The 18,435-nt window shown below is 41.7% G+C and overlaps 2 protein-coding genes across 2 annotated transcripts in view; one reads left to right on the plus strand and one right to left on the minus strand.

Moving 5' to 3' along the window:
* ORC3 (origin recognition complex subunit 3) overlaps positions 1-8,046 on the minus strand; it is a 32,187-nt gene extending 24,141 nt beyond the window's left edge. The window contains exons 1-4 of the mRNA XM_015858896.2: positions 7,940-8,046; positions 5,887-5,941; positions 4,009-4,106; positions 514-658 (exon numbers count right to left, since the gene is read on the minus strand). Coding sequence (XP_015714382.1) covers positions 514-658; positions 4,009-4,106; positions 5,887-5,941; positions 7,940-7,963 — 322 coding nt within the window. The 5' untranslated portion in view covers positions 7,964-8,046. The remainder of the gene's footprint in view (positions 1-513; positions 659-4,008; positions 4,107-5,886; positions 5,942-7,939) is intronic.
* An 18-nt stretch (positions 8,047-8,064) lies between these two features.
* The window catches only part of RARS2 (arginyl-tRNA synthetase 2, mitochondrial), a 28,610-nt gene continuing 18,239 nt past the window's right edge, over positions 8,065-18,435 (plus strand). Inside the window, exons 1-7 of the mRNA XM_015858897.2 lie at positions 8,065-8,208; positions 8,318-8,391; positions 9,200-9,305; positions 10,802-10,885; positions 13,743-13,840; positions 15,190-15,245; positions 16,764-16,847. Coding sequence (XP_015714383.1) covers positions 8,071-8,208; positions 8,318-8,391; positions 9,200-9,305; positions 10,802-10,885; positions 13,743-13,840; positions 15,190-15,245; positions 16,764-16,847 — 640 coding nt within the window. The 5' untranslated portion in view covers positions 8,065-8,070. The remainder of the gene's footprint in view (positions 8,209-8,317; positions 8,392-9,199; positions 9,306-10,801; positions 10,886-13,742; positions 13,841-15,189; positions 15,246-16,763; positions 16,848-18,435) is intronic.

Below are 18,435 nucleotides of genomic sequence, written 5' to 3' on the forward strand. Positions count from 1 at the left end.
CTTCACTAACTTTATTAGTAAGCCCTTCAGCTATTTTTCTCACCCTCCGCTCCTTTTCCAAGATAAAGATGCCACTTTCCTACACATAAAGATGCTCTGCAAGAGTCAACTCATTAACATATATCAGAAATACAGAAGCTGTATAATTCTGTGCCACAGGGATTAGTCATAGAAACCACTAAGGAAATTAGTGCCAGATATGGGGATAGAATCAAAGCATCTCCGCTGCATCATGAAAAGAAAACCCAAATCACTACTGGTTGCCTAAGATGAACCTCTAAGGAAGGAGCAAATTCATTGCACTGAGTTACTAAGCACACAGACAAAATGGAAACAGGTCAATTCTTGCTTCCTTTTCCCAATACAAACTCTTTTTGTTAACATTTCTCCAGCTGACCTGGCCTTCACTGATTGCTGTAAGTAAGTAATACAACTCTCTTTGATCTCTGAATCAATTTCAAGCCTCTGTAAGTGCGCAGATAGACACAACAGAACATATCTTTAAGAAGTTACCTAAGACAAGAGCCGCAGTAGGGATTTCTCTGGACTTCACCCGACACATCCATTCTGTTTTCTTCTCTTGGAACGCAGAATGAGACCGCCTCAAAAAACTCACTAAGTTATCAAATAACTGTTCATTCAATTCTTCCTCTATTTGCTGTGAGGAGACAAAAAGAATTTTATCTGTACAAATGTGGAAATACCACAGTATCCTCATTTTCCTACCCTTTTCCTGTACCAGTTTGCTCTTGAAGACTCCAGTGTTATATCTAGCCCAGGGAGGTTGTGGATGCCCCGTCCTTGGTGGTGTTCAAGGCCAGGTTGGACGGGGCCCTGGGCAACCTGATCTAGTAAAGGTGTATGTTTGGTGGCCCTGCCAGGCAGGGGGGTTGGAACTACATGATCCTTGAGGTCCCTTCCAACCCAGGTCATTCTGTGATTCTGTGATCTGGTGTAGCACTAAGGGCTTTTTCTTAGGAACAAGAAGTGACACATGAAGCTGTGAAGCTGATTTTAAATGAAGTCACAAAGGTTGGTTAAAGCAGTACTGCTGAGGAAGCTACCAAGAGAAGCAAGACCACATCTCCAGGATGCTGAACATGATGCCTGCTCAAAACCCTGAGCTCCATTTCAACTACAGACAAGAGTTCCTGGTGCACTCCTTGTAAAGGGCTGATAAACTGGTAAGAGTGTACACAAAAACATTTTCATCCTCTATGTATTCAAGAATACTCTGACCTTTTTGATAGTGACTGTCTGCCACAGCTCATACCAGGTAAATTACATGGTAACTGAAGGGAAATTGCAGCATGACATTTTAAAAAGATGAGTTTATGCTATCAGTTTTATAATAGCATCACACTAGTTCCTATGTTACTATAGTTCCCACAATAATCCTCAGAGAATCATCTCCCATATCCAACACACCATGAGCTTCTGATTGCTACTGCACAGGTTTTCACTGAGCCAGTCTAACAAGATTCTGAGTCCTAATGTTGCATGGTTACAGTTTCTATTATTTCTCCCACTGCACACTGTGAAGATGGAATTCAGACTGCCACAGTACTTATGTACTTACATAGGTTTCTTAAATCCATTGAGTTATTTTTTTGTGTGCCAAAATAACATTGTTATTTGCACTATTCTGGTAATTTCCACAAAGTATATTAGTCTGCTCTGCACCTCAGCTCATTTACTCGCATGGAAGTTCAATCACTTTTACAGTACTAACAACTGCAGTCTGAAAACCATCATTTGCACCTTACAGCTCTGAACTTACCATGTTACAGCCCTGCACTTGGGATATGTGTGTCTAACTTGGACCCTTGGCGTAGGCCTGACATTTGTCACCTTTGAAGAAGTGAATGTTTCTGAAAGCCCCTGATGTATGACAACATTTGCAAGACACTGTTTAAAGCAGTGGTTAAAAATCAAGACACTCTGCAACACTGGAACCAAAGAGGTCAAAAATACATGTTCCACAAATCCAAAAAGGAGTACAGTGCTTTGGAAAAAGCCAGCAAGAACACAGAGCCTGCCAACAAATCATCAGGAAACAGTAACCTGGCAAAAACTTTGGTGAATTCCCTGCTGGCCTCCCATGGACACTATCAGAATCCCCAGCAGTCCAAAATTCTACCACAGATCAGGTTTACTACACCAGAGTTACTGAAGAAATAAAACCTTGACTGGGTAAAGCTCTCAGCTACCTGGTCTGACTTCACAAGTGATGCTACATGGAGCAGCAGCTTACACTAAACATCATCCAAACTGAATTATCACAATTATCTATGCAGAAACAATTATCGCCTCCATGTTTTCCAAGAGTGGGATAAAAGGACAATAATTCAGAACTCAGTAGGAAACATGACAGAGACCCCAGAAGCTTGGTGAATAAAATTCTATGTATAGCAGCAAAAATAACTGCAGACAATTTGCCCTTTGATTAATCAAACTAAGGCAAGGCCCACATCAATTTTTCAGCATAGGATGAAGTATCTCCTACCAGGAGAAGAAAGAAGAGTTTTTGTGACATCCCTTCATGGAGAAAAATCGTAGGACATTTAGGATAGGAAATAATTATGATTTTCCAGATGGCAATGGCTTTGAGCTTTTAGGTAGTTAAGGAAGGCTTTTTATCATGATGGCCATTCTGAGGCAAATCCTTGCAGAGCACTAGGAAAAAAAACCCTCATTGATCTGAAAAGGCTGCAGCCACTGTTCACTATCTAGAAGCATTGTTTCTTCACTAGGAGAGTGGTTAGGCCCTGGAACAGGCTGCCCAGGGAGGTTGTGGATGCCCCGTCCTTGGAGGTGTTCAAGACCAGGTTGGACGGGGCCCTGGGCAACCTGATCTAGTAAAGGTGTATGTTTGGTGGCCCTGCCAGGCAGGGGGGTTGGAACTACATGATCCTTGAGGTCCCTTGCAACCCTGGTCATTCTGTGATTCTGTGAAAACCCTTGACAACACTGTGCCAAACAAAGAAGACTTAACAGGTCTTCCAAAAGGGGCTACAGCATGTTGTCTTCCCTGTAATCCCACTGTGCAACTGACAAGGCAGTTTCTTTCTGCTAGTGCTGGGGTCTACCCTGTCACGCCAAAACAACGGCCACTAAACACCTCTAAAAGCCTCTGTGTGTGCTCTGTAATCAGCCCTGTGATGCTGAAAAGAGTGTTGACTAGTCAAAGCAAGGTGGATTGCAGGGAGAAAACTAGAGGAATTTATGAGTTTAGCCTAAGGGTTTAAACTATAAGCTTCATCCAGCTGGCTACTACTGTACATCCCAAAACAAACTTTGGGAAAAGAAAAAACACAAAAACCCTCAATGTTCAGAATGTTCAGTGCCTAAGAGTAGGCAGAGGAATATGGAATACTTGCCCAGAATCCTTGACATCAAACAGAGGAGGAAATCCCTGCTGTACGGAAGCAATTATTAGTACTATAATACAAGCCAGCTGGCTATTCAGACACAACAGCATGCCATCTAACACACAATTAGGAGGCCATAGTTCAGTATGAAATTAACTCCCATCCCCACCAGACAAACCCACTGACATGGTCCATACTATATTGACAGACTAAATGTACAGCTGTGTCATTCAACATTTGACATCCATGCAGTTACATTCACATCAATCCATTGTGAATCTTGAGCTGCTGGGCTCTGTAACAATTAGGACACAAGCAGCTTAAAATCCTTAGGGGGCTGGCAAGCACACGACTGTACTGGAGGTAGGAGAAAGAACAACACAATTATGCCAGGAGTTAATAAGTTCAATTAGTAAAAGCAGATACTTAGAAGCAGCAGCTTGAAGCCTCAAAGCATGTAGTGCTATGATCAGAAGTAATGCATAATTGATGGATTTTCTATATTTATTACATCCTGGCTCTTTTATTGCTTTAATAAATTGCTTATTTTAGCATGTGTGTAAAAGAACCAAACAAAGAAGTAAGCATAACTGTAATAAATGCAAAATGCTGCTTTCACATTAGGTGCAAGACTCACCTCTGTTTCTGACTTGACCTGTTTCTGTAATGACTGGCAAGTAGCAAACCGTAGATCACTGTCCTCCAAATCACTGTGTCCTTCTCTGAAATAGTCAGCTAGAAAGGAAGCACAAGCAGACAAGATTATTAAGGCAAAGCATTCTTTGCTGAGACGAAAGCAAAGCACTCAACTGAAGCGAGAACATCTTTTCATATATAAATACATAAAAATACATAAAGATGTAAGGGAGCTCAGCTGATTATCTCAGCCAATTAACTAACCACTGGCATCCTGCTGAATGAGGGAAGAAATAAGCAGAATGTACTGCCCAGTTATAGAGACAAAAGTAGAAGAGCTGGCTTCCACCTCAAGTCACAGAATCACAGAATGACCCGGGCTGGAAGGGACCTCAAGGATCATGTAGTTCCAACCCCCCTGCCTGGCAGGGCCACCAAACACACACATTTACTAGATCAGGTTGCCCAGGGCCCCGTCCAACCTGGCCTTGAACACCTCCAAGGACGGGGCATCCACAACCTCCCTGGGCAGCCTGTTCCAGGGCCTAACCACTCTCCTAGTGAAGAACTTCCCCCTAACATCCAACCTAAATCTTCCCCCTTTTAACTTAAAACCATTTCCCCATGTCCTGCTATTGTCAGCCCAAGTCCCACATAGCTAAAGTCTGAAGAAGGGCAAAAAGCTGTTACTGTTAATATTATTTAATAAATAAATACATAAAACAAGTCTTTCCCCTGTTTCAGGAAATTTTGTGGGTCAGCTTCCCCCTTTCAACCTTCCATCGCTATTACAGTCAGATATGAAGCACAAAGGCTTGCAAGAATACATACATCAAAGATCCTTTCTGTTCTCCCAGGATAACACAGTTAATACTGATTTCCAGAAGACAACAAAGCACACTGGGAAAGAACTGTTAGGTTACATGAAATACAGATTTGTATCATTATTTTTCATACGTAACCTTAACTGACATAACTATGCCAACAAAACCTTTAAGCTCAAACCAGGCCTCATCTCCAAATTGCCTCTTACTTCTATACATGCTGCTTGTGAAAGGGAGAAGCAAAATATCTGAGATTGATCTAGAATGCCTTCAAGCCTTCAGAAATCAGAAAATAACTTGGGATTAATTCTGAAGTAGGTGTTGTTTTAAGTCCCTCTGGTAATTAATGAACCTGTGGTGATTTTCAGAAGTCTGGCCATACTGCTTTCCCTTCCATTTCTTTCTTTCTTTCAATACACAAATTGTCACACTTCTTGACAGCTCTGGTGCTGCCAGGAAAGATCAAAAAGCTTTGAATCTGGGCATAAGAACAGTAATTTCCCTGAGCCACTCTCCAATAGCAACTTATTTACAGTTCCAGTAAGACTCAATAAGCTCCAATAAGACTCAAGACTGAAGTCTTCCTCAAGTGACATAAACACATTCTGGATTGGAGAAAAATATATACAAGAAAGTACATGGGATGTTCACAGGTGGCTTTTGCTTAAGGTTATTGAGGAAAAGAAATAAACCACTGACAATACGGAACAGACTTCTAAATCCCATAGCTTCAAGCAGCCCATTCGTAGTCTTCAATCGTTTGTCAGTCAGGAAATAATTTGAGGTAGCATAGAAATAAGTTCTCTTGTACAAAATAAATAAACAAAGAAATAAATATATATATATGCAAAGATAAAGCCACCTATACAATCTTGGTGGCTGAAGATGAAAAAGAAAATTGCATTAATCAACTACTTTCTTGAGTACTGCTGAAAAAATGAATTTTCACCTACACAAGGGAGCAACTCACACAGCTATGACAGAATTCAATCAGGACTGAAGCTTCCAGGATTAACTCCCTCAGAGCACAGCAACATGTACCAAAGTGTACTAACCTGTTGTTCGAGACACCTTTCTCTTCTTGGGACTTGGTTTAAAAACAAAGCAGCCCTGGAGAACAGCAAGAAAAACAGAATCTTCAAAATCAGCATCAATCTGACTGTGACTCCTGAGGTGAATTTGCTCCCTGTTAACCTTATTGCTCCACTAAACCAACAACTAGAAATGAACTGCCAGCATCTTATGGATACCAATTTGTTTACTGTGCTTTATTTTCCCATTTCAAGCTGGAAAAGCAGTGGAAGCAGTATCCCAGCATCTCTGTGAGGAACTTGTTCACCTTTCAATTACGTTCTTCAGCTCATTCATTGGGTAGATCAGCAAGAGAGGAATGAACAGAGGTGATCCAGAATGATGCAGTCACTTACAGAAAGCCAATGATAGCCCTTTTATCTACAGAGGCCAAGTTCATCCCAACTCAGAAAAGATCACAGGATCATAAAATCATAGAATGGCTTGGGTTAGAAGGGACATTAAATCCCACCCAGTTTGAACACCCCACCATGGGCAGGGTCATCACCCACCAGGTCATGTTGCTCAGGGCCCCATCCAACCTGGTCTTGGACACCTCCAGGGATGGGGCACCCACAGCTTCTATGGGCAGCCTCTGCAATATCTCACTACCGTCTTTACCGAGCAAAGAATTTCTTAGAATCATAGAATCCTTAGAGTTGGACAGGGCCTTTGAAGGCCATCTAGTCCAACTCCCCTGCAATGAGCAGGGAGAGACACCACAGCTAGATCAGGTCACCTGGGTCCTGATCCAGCCTCATGTTGAAATTGTCTAAGGATGGAGCACCCACCACATCTCTGGGCAACCAGTTCCAGTGCCTCACTGTAAGACTTTTTCCTTACATCCAACCAAAATCCACCCAACTACCTAAAATCTAACCTAAATCTCCCCTCTTTTAGTTTAAAACCATTCCCTCTTGTCTTATCAGTTTCAAACTGCGCAAAAAAGTTAGTGTCTACTGATTATCATGAATTTAACTACCTTTAAGATTATCCAGTTCCAACTCCACTGCTATAGGCAGAGACACTTCCCATTATAAGCTCCCAAGTACTAGAAGGCCACTAGTTCCCTAACACTTGCTGAGGGGCTATTGTGCTAAAGCAATAGTGAATAAAACACACAAATGTTCAAGACCTACAGACAGACTGACCCAATCATTTATTTCCCAACAGAGAAATTTGTATAAACAAAGACCAGTGAACTCAACCAGATAGTTCAGCCAATGGTAAAAGAGTGATCAAGCAAAAATAAACCTCAACAGTGGAATTCAATATTGCTTACAGATACTTGTCTGTTGGATGACTTTGGATATGTTAGTTCTGTCTTGATCCAAATATGAACTCTAATATTGAACTCTAATACTAATACCTATATTGGTCTCTGAAAAACAGCCTTAGGAATCATAGAACTGCTTGAGTTGGAAGGGGTTCTTAAAGGCCATCTAATCCAACTGCCCTGTAAGGAATAGGGACATCCACGGTGAGGCTTGATTGCTCTGAATCTGACTTGACCTTGAGTGTCTCCAGGGATGGGGCATCCACCACATCTCTAGGCAAGCTGTTCCAGTGCCTCATCACTTTTACTGTTAAAAACATCTACCTTGTATCTAAACTAAACCTTTCTACTGTTACTTTGAAACTACCTCCCCTTGTTCTACCACCACAGACTCCGCTAAAGAGTCTGTCCCCTTCTTTCTCATAGCCTCCCATCAGATATGAAAGGCCGCCCTCACTTCTCCAAGCTGAACACCTCAGCTCTCTCAGCCTGCCCTCATGGAGAGGGAGCATCCTCCAGCCCCTGATCATTTATATTGTCCTCCTCTGTGCTTAAGTCAAATGAAACATAAGTGCTGTCCACTGAATTCTTTACAAGTGTTGTATTCCCAAACACCACTCAGCGTTGCAAAGGCCAGTATGTAGGATGGCCAAGCACCACACAAAGATCACCACCACAGGACACAACAGACCCGAGGCTGCAGCCCGGCTCCCCTCAGCCGCCCTCCGCCCGTTCGTTCCCCTCATTCCCCCCGCCCTCACCTTGGAGAGGGACCGCGTGCTCATGGCTCCAGCCCCGCGCTCACGGACACACGGCAACAGGAGGAGGAGCGGCAACACCAAGCAATGACCCTCCGAGCAGGCGCAGTGCTGGGAAAGCCCAGCCGCTGTCTATGGCGGACACTGCGCCCCCACAGAGCATGGAATGGAGCCGCCCTCAGGAGGCGGAGCGGCGGGGGCAAGGGGCGGTGCTGACCTCCTACAACAGCACCATGGCGGCTTGTGCCTTCCGAAGGAGCATTGCAGGGCAGGTAGGCTGTGCTCCTCAGCTGGAAGGAGCTCTCCTCAGCACGCAGGGAGCGGGGGGGTTTTCTGCTGTCTGTTGTGCTTATGCTTTTTGTGCTTTTGTTTCAAATGTAGCTCGCTAAAGTTTTGGATTTGCCACCGGAGAACTTAATAAAGTCCATCTCTGCGGTTCCCGTCTCCAGAAAACGGTAGTGTGTGAGATTAGTTCTGCTGTGCTCATCTCTGTTGTGTTTGTTTGTGTGAGGCTTTAACGGGTCTTTAGGGGAAAAAAAACAGAAACACAAAGCTCTAAGCTGACTTACCAGCCCAATTATGGGATACCCAAACCCCATTCACAGAATCACAGAATTATCAAGGTTGGAAAAGACCTAGAAGATCATCCAGTCCAACCATCACCAATACTTCCCAGTTAAATCATATCCCTCAACACAACATCCAAACGTTTCTTGAACACTCCCATGGTTGGTGACTCCACCACCTCCCTGGGCAGTGCATTCCAATGCCTGACTACCCTTTCCAAGAAGTAATATTTCCTAACGTTCAGCCTGAATCTCCCCTGGCGCAGCTTAAAAGCCATAAAACCACTGTTTTCTTTCAAGCAAGTTTCATACAAATGTTTGCTTCAAAATAGGCAGCACCTGAGTGGCAAATGTTTCAGTATTAATGACCTCAGGGTGAAGTTATTGTGGGTTTTTTGCTTTATGTCATGCTTGAGAGGTGTAATGGAAACAGCAGGTAAATGGCATCTATTCATGAGCGTGGCCCTAGTTATTCTGAATTGGGAATCTTGCTGTATCTATTTTAGCTCTGTATTAGAATGAAGGTGATACTGAGCCTTCAGATGTAGTTCTCTGACCGCAGTGTATTCTCACATCTCTGTGATTGGGTTATGCTTGTCAATTGGGTTTGCCATACTCAGAGTCAGCTTGGATTTATCAAATCTCCCCATCATTACAATGTATTTCTATCCTGATTTTCATCTGTTCTTTTATTCAGGCATGATGCTGATTTCCAGCTTTCCGTTGCTTCTATAGAGGAAGGTAGTTCTAGTGATTGCTTAGCACAAGATCTTCAACTCCGAGCTCAGAAGCTAGCTGAGAAGGTATGCTGCCTTTAACAGGCCAGTCTTCCAATCCCTTGCTGCTTCAGATCGAGGTTTCTTAACTGTTTTTGTGGTCACTTCAGGCCACGGGGGATGGCAGTAGCTGAGGCATCAAGTTGAAAATGGGATCAGAAAGGTGATTCTAGGGTTTGAAAACAATCCTTCATGATCTACAAAGATGTGACTGGTGCCAATGAAGAGGAACACAAACTAAGTAGTGGCAAAGTTAGATGCAAAGAGGCACTAGCAAGAAAGCAAATGTGCAAGAAAGATTGTTTATCTGATTTAGAATAAGTTTTAGAAGCAGTCGGTAGGGTTGCAATATGATCAGGAGTTAACAAGGATGAATAAAACAGTTGCAATATTATTGAGGTGATGAACTGTTTCTTCATTTCATTCTTCACTGCTGAGATGTTGAAGAGCTCCATACCTTAGAACCAGTTTTGTAATAGGTGAATATTCTGAGTTAGGCAGAGGAAGGGCTGATGTTGCTCAGACAGATGTACCACCAAAAGTTCTGAAGCAGCATAGTAATGCAGTGCTAAATGGGGCATAATATGCTTGGATATGCTGAGCGTTGCTTGTCAGAAAGGTCTTTTATTCATTGGCTTTTAGTTTTTATCTGGGGGGCTGATTTTGCTTCATCTTCACACACAATCACAGAATGACCTGGGTTGGAAGGGACCTCAAGGATCATGTAGTTCCAACCCCCCTGCCTGGCAGGGCCACCAGACATACACATTTACTAGATCAGGTTGCCCAGGGCCCCGTCCAACCTGGTCTTGAACACCTCCAAGGACGGGGCATCCACAAACCTCCCTGGCAGCCTGTTCCAGGGCCTACCCACTTTCCTAGTGAAGAACTTCCCCCTAACATCCAAACTAAATCTTTCCCCTTTGCTGAGGGGGAACTTTTTTCATTATTATTATTACTTTTAATTTGTATGCCTCCATGTAGCATAAAAACACTCTGACCCGAGTCTTAGGTGTGAGGAGGTCTGGTTACTGTAGTACTGTATCATACTTGGAGGAAAGGTTCTTAAAGCTATGGAGAGGCCAAGTGAACTCTCCTCACACTAAAGAGATGACAAACACAGGAATGCTATTGACAGCTTATATAGAAAATATTTAGCAGAGCAAACGGTATGGAGCAAGTGCAGTGGGAATTTTTCTGTCTGCTTCTTAATGTTGGTAAGAAGGACCTTTAGTAAAATGGAAGGGTGGGAAATTCTAAGTCAATCCAAGAAATATTTATTCACGTAACTCATGCATAAACAATAGAATTTGTTGTTAGAGCTTGTAAAGGTTAAAGAACTTAGAGCCAAATCATTCTTTATCAGTGGAATTGATTCAGTGATCCATTTCCAGTTGCATTCAATCAGATAAATTGCGTGTTAATTTAATCCGCTGCAAATATTAAATTTTGAATGGACTGAATTAAAACTTCCCTATTTACCTATTTTCACGGGGAGTGACTGTTTTATCTTGTTCTTACAGCTAAAGTGTGATGCTGTAGTGAGTGAAATCAGCACTGGGCCAGGAACAGTGAACTTCACAATAAACAGGGAATTGCTAGCAAAGGTGAGTACAGTATTTCAGGTTTGTTAAGGTAAAAATAAATTCCTGAATGTAAAATACTCAGTCTTAGATATTTTCTATGTAGAGCTGCTTATTTTTCATCGATTATCTCCATGGATCCCTGATACTGTTCCATTACATAGGCCTACAATTTGGAAAGAGGGTTACAGTGGTGTATCTTTTTGAGAAGAGGTATAACTGTGGTAACCACGTTCTTCTACCCAGTCTCTGCTCCAAAAGGCTGATTTGACACATGCTTTGAGTTTCTGAATTCAAGATTTTGATCTTGCATACGAAGAGTCTTGATTAAGATAGGAAGGATGGTAAAAAGATATCTGAAATAACAGTATTTGACCACAGATCATAGAATCATAGAACCACAAGGTTGAAAAGGACCTATAAGATCATCTAGTCCAACCGTCCTCCCTTTACCATATCTACAGGAAACCACTAAACCATATCTCCTAGCTCCCTATCCAGGTGCTTCTTAAACACTGCCAGGGATGGTGACTCCACCACCTCCCTGGGCAAGGTCTACTGTCTGCAGGTACAGATAGGTCTACTGTCTACAGGTACTGGTACAGCTCTACTGTTAGAACAGCAACAAAAAGGAAGATGTGTTCTCAGAGCCCGGTGTCTGACTGAAACTGAAAGCTTGATTTGTTAAACCAGTAATTTAGCATGCTTAGTCCATAGGAGCACTGCTTCAATTGCAGTCAGTCTGGAGTATCTGCAGGAGCTTCATAAGGACAGGTGCCTGGCTGGCACTGTTAGACTGGGATGCGAATGAAAGCTTTGCTAGGCCAGTTGAACTAACTTGTGAAGCAAACTCCATTGTTGTTCTTCAAGGCCTTAATCTGGGCAGTTCTTATGGAACAACACTGTGGACTTAGGAAATAAGCTTTCTGAGTAAGAAATCAGGTCTTACCTAACGCTGATGAAGCTTGCTTCCTACCAGGACTTCTGTTGAATCACTTGAGCTCGTAGCTGTCTTTCACTGAGCGATAAGTCTCTTGTGAATTGCTAAGGCCTATGCATTCCTATTGATCAGTTGCTTTATTTGTTGCTGAAGGCATCTCTTGAAACTTTCATCAGCTGTCTGTAATCCATCACGATCAGAACGTAACAGCTGACTATTTGCTGAAAGAATGATGTTGGTATTGAATTTTATTCCTGGGCATGGTTTGACAAGATTCTGTGTCTGTTGGTGCATTCTTGTCAATGTAATGGTTCAAGCAAAAATGTGTCTGGCCCAGTTGAGTTTTATTGGAAAAATGGAAGTAGAACACAAAATTCTACATTCTATCACTTAGGAGATATAATTAAACTGTGGCTTTCAATAGGGAGGAAAACATATACTGTACATTTGATTGTGTGTGTGTTTAGCTTACCTTACATGTCATAATGACCACTTCATTAAAGGTTTCTCTACAAGCACAGTTCACTTATTCTACTTTGATTTTTCTTGCCAAACAATTTTACCCACCTCTGACCTCAGAGGTGGGTAAAAAGCAACTTTACACTGAGTGGAATGAGATTTCTACTTGAGTTCCTGTTGTTAGAGGCCTGTATTATCTTCAGGAAGTTTGTGCAATACTTAGAGCTTCATATATTGGGTTTTGGAGTGTACTGGCTTCTCTGTGACAAACTTCAGTATATAGGGTGCCTGCAGGTACTTAACTCGCTACCTGAATGTGTTGTTGATGGTATAGTAGAATTTGTCTTTCCCCCAGACTGTTCTCCAGCTATTGAAGAACTATTTTGAGGAGTTTTAGGCAGTTTCCATATTTCAAATTAGACAAGCTTTAGTACAGAGTCTTCCTAGTGTATATATAGGCTTGCAGGTAGGGAAAGGGATGAAGGGGTGTTTTTGGCACATGTGGACTAAGTAGGTGGCTTGCTTTGGCACTCAAGGAATAGAAAGCAGGCTGGCTTTTGGTGACTAGAAAAATACAGCCGTTTTAGAAGAATGTGAGTGTATTAATTTTTTTATATTTACTTAATCCTTGTGGACTTAAGTGATTTGTAGTTCTAAGGAAGTGTGAATTCCTGCAAGTCTCCTGTTTTTTCTCTTTCCCTGTTCTATGTGCGCACACACACAGAGTGGAAGCAGCTTAAATTTCTATTACTAACTTTAGAAGTAGCTACATCTTCTCTGGTTTTGCTTCACGTAAACCTCTGACTGATGGTTTTTGTATCCTGTTGTTATTAAAAATGATCAGACTAAGGTCTTGGGCTGTTGTTTCAGTTTACCTGCAGTGAGTTGATGAAGAGGGTTTTGCTGTAACTGTCTTGTCTCTTAGGTGGGCTTTAGTGGAAATCATGAAGTCAGGGACTCCTAGACTTTTCACTTAGATTTCTTAAAGAGAGGAAAAAGAGGGGTCGTGGTCAGGGTAAATTTAGACTCCTATTTATGTGAGAACTCCTTTGTTTATATGAGGCCCCTGTTCTTACCCATGCTCTTTGACTGACTTGACTTTTCTGCCTACCAGTTACTTCTGGGTGATTCTCTTGGCCTTTCATGTTGTCTAACTAAACCAATGATTTTAGCAAGACCTGTGCTTTCTGCTTGTAAGTTTTTACCAAAATCAATGCAGATTTTAACCAAAATCTCTGCTTACAGTTTTCTCTGATTTTATTTATTTATTTATTTTTTAACTGAGCTTTACACATTTAATGGCATTTCTATCTGCGTATGATATCTTGTTTGCTTGGCAGATCACCCATCTAATTGCTAATGTGAAAGAAAGGCCGTGAGACTGGAGTTTTGTGTGGTTGGTAAACAGGTTTTCCTTATTGCATTTTCTGTTGCTGAAACCTATTTTCCTCTTTTTTTTTTTTTTTCTTCCCTCTGCTTTAGACTGTTCTGCAGCAGGTGCTGAAAGATGGCACACAATATGGAACCAAAAGTGAACTTTTCTCTGCCGTGCCTAAGCAAAAGACAGTGGTGGAGTTCAGGTAGGTGCACATGATGAGTCCTTTAGGAAAACTGCCTTGTCTGCCGATTGATGTTCACTGCTGTAATGTATGATGCCTGTCAAATTAAAACCATGTTTATGGTATTAATATTCAGCTATGTTTAGTTCTCTGATACGGTGTGCCAAGCAGAAAGTTTTATCCAGGGAACTGAGGGTTCTTAGTCACAAAGTCAGCACTAAACCTGAATTTGGGATGTGAATGTTAGACCTGAGCTTCCATTTCATTTTACAGGACAAGCAGTTGTGGGCACACCACTTATTTTTCCTTTTGTTGATAAAGAAACTACAGCCTATAAAGCTGAACTATTTTGTAGTATTTTCCAGGTAAATGCTTAAAGACAAAATTAATAATATGTCTCTCTTGGAAGCTTAAACTGAACTGAAATACAAGAGATAAGCTGAACAAAACATTTGTTCACACTGTAAAGCAGTGGTGGAAGTTTTCAGCATAAGGATATGCTGTTTCCCAGTGTCGAAGAAAGACACTTTGGTAGGATAAGTCATGGTATCACAGAATCACAGAATGACCAGGGTTGGAAAGGGACCTCAAGGATCATGTAGTTCCAACTCCCTGCCTGGCAGGGCACCAAACATACACATTTACTAGATCAGGTTGCCCAGGGCCCCGTCCAACCTGGTCTTGAACACCTCCAAGGAGGGGCATCCACAACCTCCCTGGGCAGCCTGTTCCAGGGCCTAACCACTCTCCTAGTGAAGAACTTCCCCCTAACATCCAACCTAAATCTTCCCTACTTTCAACTTTAAGATTCATTTCCCCATGTCCTGCTATTGTCAGCCCTTTCGAAGAGTTTACTCCCCTCCTGGGAGTAAGTTCCCTTCAGGTACTGAAAGGCTGCAATGAGGTCACCCCGCAACCTTCTCTTCTCCAGGCTGAACAAGCCCAACTCCCTCAGCCTGTTCTCATAGGGGAGGTGCTCCAGCCCCCTGATCATCTTTGTGGCCCTCCTATGGACCCTTTCCAATTTTAAGATATTGATTATAGGTTTAAGATATTTATTCTTGTATACAAATTCACCTGTTCCAGTATCAGATTTGTCTCTAATAACAGTGTGAAGAGAATGATTTGTATGCCCAAAACATGTAAAAAGAGGGGTGATAGGGTAAGTCCTTTGTCACTTGCACAGTTGGAGTTTAGGTGGTTTGTTGTGTTGGTTTTTATTGTAAATGGCTGCTAATATTTGATAGAGAGATGTGCTGTCTGGAACAGAAGCTGATCAGAGAACTGTAAGGGAAAACTGGGTTGTGTTCTTTTGGCAATGTGGCAATCCTGTACACTGAACAAACATTATTTGTGGAAATTTGTTACAGCTCCCCTAATATTGCCAAAAAGTTTCACATAGGACACTTGCGTTCCACAATCATAGGTGAGTATATATCTCAGTGTTTCCAGAAAGGGCTGCTTTGTCTTTGTGATTCACTTGACAGGGGAGTGCTGAGAACCTTTCACTCCCCTCATGGTGTGGCTGTGTCAGGCTCCGCTTGCTAATTAAAAGCCTTTTACTCATTATGTGGTGAGGAAGGAGCGTGGTGTGTTGCTGGCAGATTTATTAAGTCACACATAATATAGTTTTATGTCTGCAAACATTAAATGAAGTACTTCAAAATTGTTCCACAAAGACACCCAGAGCAGTTTCCACTGAGGTGTTATGAATATCATTTGAATTTTAAATGTCTGATTTGCGCTGGACTGCAGAGCAGTCACATAGTTATGGCTCGGTGGCTGCCTTGAAAAACATTTGCTTTTGTGTGTTAATTACTTGATGCCACTATTGCTAACGCAATTGCTGCCATTTGTAATGGAATAATTAATTTGTTTATTGTGCAGTATTTGAATGGCAAGTAGAAAACATTACTCCTCTCTTTTTATTTTTTCCTCTCAATGAAATCTCTAGATGAGCACAAGACCCTACAGCATCTGTAGAGCCAATGTGTTATTTTTATTAATGTAACATGTATAAAATTAGCTACATAAAATTAGTAATTCTGCCTCTCCACTACCTGGAGGTTGAGTGCTGTATTTTGGGCTCTTTGTTTCACTTCTGGACCCTTCCATATAGAAAAACATATTTGGAATAAAAAAGGGTCTGTATCTGTAGATTGATGTTTGTCTCAGAAAGAGAATGAAGTGCCTACAGGAAATTGAATGGAAAGAGATTGCACAGTATAGCATGGTGTTACTGTAACAGAAGACATCAATACTTTCTGCATCCTCTTTATATCAGTGTAGTGATTAAAAGGTACCCTTGAAGCCCAGAAAAATAGAGGGAGGAATGCATATATTTCTTTGTAATTTGGTAATATGGAAAAGCTCAGGAGAGAGAGAGATGAAGCTTTTTTGTTGCAGCAGCAATTAGAACAAAGATGTGCTTATGTGATACTGAATCTGAACCATATTAGGTTCATAGTGTGTTAGGAGAAGGGCTCAGTGCTGCTCGGTGACTTAGTGCTGTCTGCGTAACTTCATAATAAACAGCAGTTTGTGAATTTCAGTACTTGCTTAACTTTGTACTATAATGTTACCTGGCTGTGAAGTACAGTTATGCGTGCTGCCATGTATTTGTGAGTATGCAAGAAGCCCTTAAAAAGTGTTCTTCGTGTCTATGCACATTGTAGTATGTGCATGTGCAGACAACACTGGTACAAACATACATGTCTGTATGAGACGTTTCACAGCATCTATCAAATGCAAAGTCTTTCTTTTTTAATTTTTCTTGCTCAAAAGATTATTGCTTTCAGTTTTGAAGGATTTTAGTCACTGTGGTGGAGCAGCCCATCTGATTGTATTCAAAAAGGAAAGCAAGTCATATGGAAACAGGAAATTGATCGTGAAAAATGTAGGATATGTACAGTTCTGAATAACACCAATTTTGATTCCTTACCAGGAAATTTTATAGCAAATCTCAAAGCTGCACTGGGACACGAGGTAACAAGAATAAATTACCTTGGTGACTGGGGCATGCAGTTCGGTATGTTTTCATATTTATTTCTCTTATTACGTTGTATAACACGGTCAAGGTTTTTGACTTCAGTTTTTGCAGGCATGTTCGATTCATCCTTGGCTCGTAAAGGCTCATAAAGAGCATTATTGTGTTCACATGCATATAATGTCTTCTTAAAATATTAACAAAACCCAGTCTGATTCATCAGCAGTATGAACTATACCACTGCTCAAGAAATGCGGGAGGATATTCTCCCTACAGTTCCTCCTTACCTCAGCAGTTCCTCTCACACAACTTATGTGTTATTTGGGGTTTATTTTTAGAGCACAGGGTAAATATTTTGTGTGCGCTGATTATATTTCTGGAGCCCCAGCAGCTGAATGGGCTGCTGTTACTGCCTCCAGGCAAAATGTATGTACATTGCCACGTCTGTTACGCCTGTGATACTGCCTTCCTTACTCATATTTTGCATGTGGAAGAGTAAACTTGTTAACTTGCATGTGAACTTATGCCGTTTGTGTATACATAACAATAGTGGTGTGTTTGCTTTGATGTATTCTTAGATGTAGTTGTCTTTGTGTATGTGGTAGCATTGTGTTCATCTTTTGTTGTTGCTCCCTCTGGAAAGAAGTTTTTTGTTCCTAGAGAATAACTGGTTTTCACAGCAGCTGCATCTTGACAAGTTAAAATCTGAACTGTTTTTATTATTAAAGACATCCTAGTACTTCCCCCCAAAATATTCAGTTTCCTTTAAAAATGTAGCAAAAGAGAAGTGTGTAGGTAGAGAATGTGGAAGAGAATAGGCCCAAGAAAGCCACTGATCTTGTGAGCGTGTGTGTGTCTGCATGCACACACATACATGCTTCTATCTTCTCTGAAATGTCCATCAGATATAAACACTGAGAAATTCTCTCGTGTGCAGCCCTGCATGGATTGATAGCTATTCTCTGACTGGAATTCATTTCTGTCTGAATGCTAGATCTGTGAGTATTGCTCTCATGTGGCAGTTGATCCACGGGAATCACTTGAAGGGGCGTATATATTTGAAGGGAGAATATAATCAGGAGGGGGAAACAAGGGGTGGTTAGTAATAGGACAAGGGGGAATGGTCTTAATTTGAAACAGGAGAGGTCTAGGTTGGATATTACGAAGATGTTTTTCACACAGAGGGTGGTGATAGACTGGAACAGGTTGCCCAAGGAGGTTGTGGATGCCCCGTCCCTGGAGGCATTCAAGGCCAGGCTGGATGTGGCTCTGGGCAGCCTGGTCTGGTGGTTGGTGACCCTGCACATAGCAGGGGGGTTTAAACTGGATGATGGTTGTGGTCCTTTTCAACTCGGGCCATTCTATGATAACCTCACAATTTTTGCTCAGTCTTCCTGAAAGGTATTTAGTTCTACTCATTCTCCCTCTAGAGTAAATTCCTGAGATTGAGAAAGCTAGAATATCCTTATGGCCGTGAGAGCAGTAATGGAACACTTTTTCCTTTGTGAAACTATTTTCTTCACAGCTTCTCTGTCATGATCCTACTTCTGCTCAAGCACTGTTTTATAGTAGAGTTTCACTTTACTCAGGATGTATTTCATAGGAATTGAATGCAGAAGGAGTTAACCTG

This window comes from Coturnix japonica, chromosome 3 (assembly GCF_001577835.2).
Source record: "Coturnix japonica isolate 7356 chromosome 3, Coturnix japonica 2.1, whole genome shotgun sequence".
Lineage (NCBI taxonomy): Eukaryota > Metazoa > Chordata > Aves > Galliformes > Phasianidae > Coturnix > Coturnix japonica.